Source organism: Crocuta crocuta, unplaced genomic scaffold (genome assembly GCF_008692635.1).
Source record: "Crocuta crocuta isolate KB4526 unplaced genomic scaffold, BGI_CrCroc_1.0 scaffold3042, whole genome shotgun sequence".
In the NCBI taxonomy this organism is placed as follows: domain Eukaryota; kingdom Metazoa; phylum Chordata; class Mammalia; order Carnivora; family Hyaenidae; genus Crocuta; species Crocuta crocuta.
The window spans coordinates 71,335-78,898 of NW_027532740.1; the positions used below are offsets into that span (position 1 = coordinate 71,335).

A 7,564-nucleotide genomic window follows, 5' to 3' on the forward strand; every position below is an offset into this window, starting at 1 on the left:
CTTTCCTTTCCACATACATTTTATAATCAGTTTGTTGATATCTACAAAAAAAGCTTGAGTGGGATTACATCAAATCTATAGATCATGTTGAGAATTCTCATTTCAACAATATTGAGTGATTTAGTTCTTTCATTTCTTCCATCAGTGTTTTGCAGTTTTCTGCATACAGACTCTAAAATATTTAACTACTTAACCTAAGTACTTAGCTTTTTTGGTGCTATTATAAATGGTATTGATTTCTTAATTTCAAATCGCAGCTGTTAGTTGTTATAGGAAAGCAAATGACTTCTGTATATTAACCTTGTATCATGCAACCTTATTAAACTTACTTTCATGAAATTTTTGTAGCTCCTTTGGGTGTTTTTACATAGATATATAATTTGCAAAATAGGTTTTATTTCTTCCTTTCTAATATGCATGTCTTTATTTTTCTTGCTTTATTGCACTAGTTAGGATTTCCAAAAACAATGTTGAATACAAGTGGTGAGAAAAGGAGATCCTTCTCTTAGTCCTGATCTTAGGCGGAAGGAATTCAATCTCTTGACATTAAGTATGAGGCTCATTGTATGTTTTTCATACATATCCTTTATTAGGTTAAGAAAATTCCTTTCTATTCCCAATTTGTTTAGCTTCTTACAATAAATGGGTATTGAGTTTTGTTAAACTGTTTGTCTGAACCTAATGAGATGATTATATGGTGTTTCTTAGTCTATGCATGTGGTGGATTACATTGATTTTTTTTTAATGCTGAAAGAGACTTGTATTCCTGGGATGAACCCTAGCTGGCCTTGATCTTTTTTATATATCATTGGATTCAATTTGTTGATATTCTGGCATGATTTTTATATTTACGTTCATGAATACTCATCTATAGTTTTCCTTTCTTTTATTGTCTTTGTCTAAATTTGGTATTAGGATAATGATGATCTCAAAAAATAAGTTTGGAAGTGTCCTTTATTCTTCTATTTTCTGGAAGAGAATATATAAAATTGGTGGCATTTCTTTCTGAAATGTTTGGTAGAATTCATGAGTGAAACCATCTTGGCCAGGTGTTTTCTTGTTTCAAAGTTTTGTGTTCTGTTTTTTGTTTTTTTTTACTACTATTTCTTTAATAGATTTGGTACTATTCAAGTTATATAGTTTTTCTTGAGTAAGTTTTGGTATTTTGTGTCTTAGTTTGTTCAGGCCACCATAACAAAATGCATAGACTGGTTGGCTTAAACAATGGAAGTTTATTTTCTAACAGTTCTGGAGGCTAGAAGTCCAAGATAAAGGCACCAGACAATTTGGTTCCTGCTGAGAGCTCTCTTCCTGGTTTGTAGATGGCTACCTTCTTACTATGTCCTTATGAGAGAAAGAGGGTTGGAGGGCAGGTAGGGAGATATCACTGGAAAATATCTACTCTTCCTCTTTTATAAGGACACCAGTTCATTTGGCTCAGGGCTCTGCCTTCATCATGTCATTTAATCACCTCCTTAAAGACCCTATCTCTAATACGGTAATATGGGGAGTTAGGGCTTCAAGGTGAATTTTGGTGGGAGGGAACAATTCACTCCATAGTGGTATATTTGTAGGAACTGGTCCATTTCATCTAAATTATCAAATCTATGGGCATAAAGTTGTTTCTGGTATTCCTCTTATTGTCCTTTTAGTATCTGTAGGATCAGTGATAAAAATTCTTTACATTGGTAATATCTCTTCCCTTCTTTTCTTGCTAATCTGGCTAGAGGCTTATCCATTTTATTGATATTTTCAAATAAACAGCTTTGGATTTATTGACATTCTTGGTTTTTTCCTCCCATTTTCTGTATCATGAATTTCTGCTCTAATTTTTTGCTATTTCCTTCCTTTTGTTTGCTTTAGGTTTAATTTGCTCTTCTTCATCTAATTTCCTAATGTAGAAGTACAGGTTATTGATTTTGACCTTTATTCTTTTCTAATATATACATTTATTGCTACATATTTCCCTCCAACCACTGCTTTAGCTGCTTACCATAAATTTTGATAGGCTCTATGTTCATTTTCCTTTAGTTCAAAATCTTTTTTAACTTTGAGGCTTTATACCTATATATTTTTTGGAATATAGCTTAATTTCCAAATATTGGAGACTTTTCTGTCTTTTTGTTATTGATTTCTAGTTGATTCCATTATGGTCAGAGTATATAACATACTCTATGTTTTTAGATTCTTTTAAATTGGTTGAGCTTTTTTTATGGCCCAGAATGTGGTCTGTCTTGGTGGATGTTTCATTTAAATTTCAGCACAATGTGTACTTTACTTTTGCTGGATGGATCATTCTATAAATGTCATTAGGTCAAGTTGGTTGATAGTGCTATTCAGGGTATTTATATCCTTACTGATTTTCTGCCTGCTTAATCTATCAATAACGGAGAAGGAGGTTTTAACATTTCCAAGGACAATTGTGGATTTGCTTATTTCTAATTTTATCTCTGTCAGTGTTTGCTTTATGTACTTTGATGGTCTCTTGTTAGGTTCTGCATTTTTAGAATGGTTACATGTTCTCTTAAAGAACTGATCCCTTTATCACTATGTCATGTACCTTTTTACCCCTAATAATCTTCCTTGTTCTGTACACTGCTTGGTCTGAAATATAGCTACTCCTTGTTTGATTATTATTTGCATGGTGCTTCTTTCTCCATCCCTTAATATTGTCCCACAGTGTCTGAATACTGTATGTGTTTTTGTTTATTCTCTCTCCCTTCCACTCCCTCTCTCTCTCTCTTTTTTTTTTAATGTTTTTTATTTATTTCTAGGAGAGAGAGAGAGAGACAGCGTGAGCAGGGGAGGGTCAGAGAGAGAGGGAGTCACAGACTGAAACAGGCTCCAGGCTCTGAGCCGGCAGTCAGCACAGAGCCCNATTCTTCAATTCTGTTACTGTGATTTTGATTTTGAAAATTCTTTCTTATATTTTTCATCACTCTGCTGACATTACCCATCTCGTCTTTCATTTTGTCTCCCTTCTCCATTAGAGTCCTTAACATATTAACCATTCATTTCCTGACTGACAATTTCCATACCCGTGTCACATGTGAGTCTAGTTCTCATGGTGCTTTGTCTCTTCAAATTCTTATTTGTTGCCTTTTAGCATGCTTTGTAATCTTGTTGTTGTTGAAAGGCATAAGTGTTGTATAAAGCACTAGCCACTGACGTAAACAGGACTTTAAGGTAAGTATTTACACCAATCTGGCCAAGACATGGGCTAGGTCTGATGTTTCTTGTCTCTATGGGTACCAAAGACATTATATTCCTCTAGTGACCTTGTTTTTGTCTTCCCTCTTGGCCTTTGGCCTTCTCTTTGTGCTGCACCTCACAGTCTATCTGCTGCAGTTCTCCCAGCTGTAATCCACTGTTCTTCTAACTGGAGGCTCACTGGCAGGTTATAATGTATAATGTATGGAGGAGAAGGGCATTATCTAATATTTGGATGAAGTCTTAGTATGTGGAGAGAACAGTGGGCCTATGTCTTTGGAGTGTAGCCTTCACAATTGTTTTTGTCCCTTTTCAGGGTTATAGGTTGAACAGTATTCCCCCAAAAGATGTTGAAGTCCTAATCTCTAGTACCTGTGAATGAGACTTTATTTGGAAATAGGGTCTTTGAAGATGATCAAGATATGATGAGGTCATACTGTACTAGGATGGACCCTAAATTCAACAACGGGTACCTTTATAAGGAGAGGTATTTGAAGACACGGAGGAGACACGGGCAAGAAGCCATATGATGACAGAGGCAGAGAGGGGAGTGATGCTGCCACAAGTCAAGGAACACCAGGGATTGTCAGCAACTACCAGAATGTTGAAGAGGCAAGAAAGAGTTCTTTCTTAGAGCCTTTGGAGGAAACATATCCCTGCCTGCCTTGATTTCAGGCTTCTATCTTCCAGAACTATGAAAAAAATAAATTTGTTTCTTTTTGTTGTTGTTTTTTACCTTTTTAAAAAATTTATTTATTTTGAGAGAGAGAGAAAGCACAAGTGGGGAGAGGAGCACAGAGACAGAGAATCCCAAGTCTCTGCACTCTCACCACAGAGCCTGATGAGAGGCTCAAACTCATGAACCGTGAGATCATGACCTTAGCCAAAGTCAAATGCTCAATTGACTGAGCCACCCAGGCGCCCCAAATTTCTATTATTTTAAGCCAACTAGTTTATGGTAATTTGTTATAGCAGTGTTAGGAAACTAGTACACAGGGGTAAAGCTTTTTTTCACTCGTGCTACCTAATACCTTACCTGGCTGTATCATCCCCAGTCTATGCCTTTGAAACCTTCTTGCCTATATACTGAGGCTTTCTTTTCTTTTTTTTTTTTCCCCTTATATGAGAGAGGGAGACAGAGTGGGATGGAGTGGAGCAATGTTCCCTTCTCTTTTGCTGGGATGAGATTTTACTGCTGCTGTTTATTATTCTTGTCTTTCTTGGAACCTGTAGGATAATCTTGGAAATAAGTGGCTAGAGATCCTCACAATTGCATGGAAAATATTTGCAATCCACATAAGAAGTATCTGATATCACACAATGTGAATATAGTTAACACTTGAACTGTACACTCAAACATGGTTAAGATGTTGAATTTCATTTCTGTGGGCTTTATCAATGGAATGCCATTCAGCAATCAAAAAGAATGAAATCTTGCCGTTTGCAACAACATGGATGGAGCTAGTGTGTATATTATTCTAAGCAATATAAGTCAGTCAGAGAAAGACAAATAGCATATGATTTCACTCATATGTGCAATTTAAGAAAAACAAAGGGAAAAAAAAAAGAGTCAACCCAAGAAACAGACTTAACTATAGGGAACAAACTGATAGTTCCCAGGGAGGAGGAGTGGGTGGGTAGGTGGGTGTGTGGGTGTGTGGGTGGGTGGGTGGNTGAGCACCAGGTGTTGTATGGAAGTGTTGACTCAATTCTACACCTGAAACTAATATTACACTATATGTTAACTAACTGGAATGAAAATAAAAACTTAAAAAAATAAAGTATCTGTCTCTATATATCTTACCAAAATGATCCTCGTGTTGCTGCCAAGCACAATTCAGAGACTTGGAGGCTGTATGGTGCCAATGGATGGCTAACGGAAATAAGATTCTAAAGTTGGGCTGTCGGAAGGCCGAGCACGTGACTCCTCCCCTCAGCAGATTCTGGAGCCTGCCCTGTAGGTGGGGCAGCCTGCAGCACCACATCCTGGGACATTTGACAGTGAGAAGAGAGAGTTAGTAACGATATAAACAACTTTTATGAGGCTGTAGGAATATACCAGATGTAACTATAGGAAAGAATAGATTTAATTATCTCAACTCAGAGTCTTAAACAAAGGAAAATTTCTGAAAAGCTAAGCATAAGTGGTCTATAACCATCACTTCCATTTTCTCACTACATACTCTTTTTTTATGCTTTGTAATCTTGCTTCTAACATACTATTTAACTTTAGTGGTTCTTTAAAAATTAACTAATTAAAGTTTTTTTTCATGTTTACTTAATTTTGAGAGAGAGAGAGAGGCAGAGTGCAAATGAGGGAAGGGCAGAGAGAGAGGGAGACACAGAATTCAAAGCAGGCTCCAGGCTCTGAGCTATCAGCACAGAGCCCCATGTGGGGCTGGAACTCGCGAATGGTGAGATCATGACCTCAGCTGAAGTTAGATGCTTAACTGACTGAGCCACCCAGGCGCCCCCCAAATTCAGTAACTTTAACGTTACAATCACATTAAAGAATTGCTTTTCGGGTCTCATCCTGTGGGCCCTCTTCTCTTGTGACACTATTGATCACGCTCACCTGACTTCTTACAACTTTTTTTCCCCACTGATTATGTGTGATTGTGAGCAAGTTACTTAAACTCTCAGTTACTCTGGTTTCCTGTTTTGTAAAATGAAGATAATAATAATACTTAATGGGTTTAATATAAAGACTAAAGTACTTAGAACTCTGTCCCATAGTATTATTATCATCATCATTACTTTAAAGGTTATTGTTGGGGATAAAATATGTCTGTTGGTAAAAGTACCTTGATACACCTGCTTAGAGTTGGCGACTACTTGAGTGTCACGATTTCAGAAAGATTAATAAAAAAACCACTTCATTTGCATAATACCTTTAAAAGAATTAATTTGTCCGGTGGGAAAAGAGGGAGTAAGACATCCAACTACTGAGAAGGTGTATGATGCTTGATGTGACCCTTCACAATAACCTCTTAAGGTCACCAAATGCACAGTGATTATTTTCAGTGTTATGTGCATGTGTGTGTGTGGTGTAAACTGAGGAAGGAACTGAATTTCATGTTGATGTGGGATGACACCAATCATAGATTCAGAGGCCATAGCTAGAGATGTAACTGTATATGCTGCTGACTTGGGGAGGGTTCCAAAATAACAGGCTACGAAATGAGGAGCTGAAGTCAAATTTATTGATATTTTATGGGTGTAGGCAAGGGGCAGAGAATGGTGAGGCTTCTGCTGGTATCTCAGTTACATTTATGTTCTCTATGGTCTCTTGTTTCCCAAACTCCTACCTACAGCTATTATCTAAGACAGAGGCTGGCAAATTATGGTCCATGCCTAGTTTTGTATGGGCCACAAGCTAAGAATGGATTTTATAGTTTTAAAGGATTAGAGGGGCTCCTGGGTGGGTCAGTCACTTGAGCATCCGACTCTTGATTTCAGCTCAGGTCATGATACCAGGGTCATGGAATCAAGCTCCATGTCAGGTTCTGTGCTGAGTGTGGGCCCTGGTTTAGACTCTCTCCCCCTCTGAAGAGGGGTGATGGGTACGGAGGAGGGCACTTGTGGGGATGAGCACTGAGTGTTATATGGACACCAACTTGATAATAAACTATTAAAAAATAAAAAATAAAAATAAATTATTAAAAAAATAAATTATCTCCCCCTCTCCCCTGCCCATTCTTTCTCTCTCTCCCTCTCTCAAAAATGAATGAATGAATGAATGAATAAAAGGTTGTAAAAAAAAACAAAAAAGAATATGAGACCAAGACCATATGTGGCCTATAAAGTCTACAATATTTACTATTTGGTCCTTCAAAGTACAATTTTTCAAACCCCTGGTTTAGTGCTCAATTCTTTTTTTTTTTTAAGTTTATTTATTTTGAGAGCTTGAGAGATGTGGTGGGTGGTGGGGGGAGCAGAGAAAGAGGGAGAGAGGGAATCCCAAGCAAGCTCCACACTATCAGCACAGAGCCCAAGGCAGGGCTTGATCTCATGAACCGTGAGACTGTGACTTAAGTGAGATTGTGACTTAAGGCAAAACCGAGAATTGGGCACTTAACCCACTGAGTCACCCAGGCACTCCGACTATATTTGTTTTCTTAATGCGCACTTGTCAGTTTGGGAGTCTATGTATGACAGTCAATATGGATGATTAATTTTTTAGTTATTTTGTCTTATCAGTCACTGCCACAAACCCAACTCAAGTTCACCCCTCAAATTGCAGGATCCACAGTGAATTCTGTGTTGTTTTCTGTAGCCACACATATGTGCCACACTTCCTTCTGGTTGTTGGTTCCTGAAAGTAGTAATTTAGGATCAAGGATATAATTTCCCA

At 37.5% G+C, this 7,564-nt stretch overlaps 1 protein-coding gene across 1 annotated transcript in view; it reads right to left on the minus strand.

The window, feature by feature from the left end:
• The window catches only part of TMLHE (trimethyllysine hydroxylase, epsilon), a 65,489-nt gene that overhangs the window by 56,606 nt on the left and 1,319 nt on the right, over positions 1-7,564 (minus strand). Inside the window, 1 exon segment of the mRNA XM_077780800.1 lies at positions 5,015-5,196. Coding sequence (XP_077636926.1) covers positions 5,015-5,195 — 181 coding nt within the window. The 5' untranslated portion in view covers position 5,196.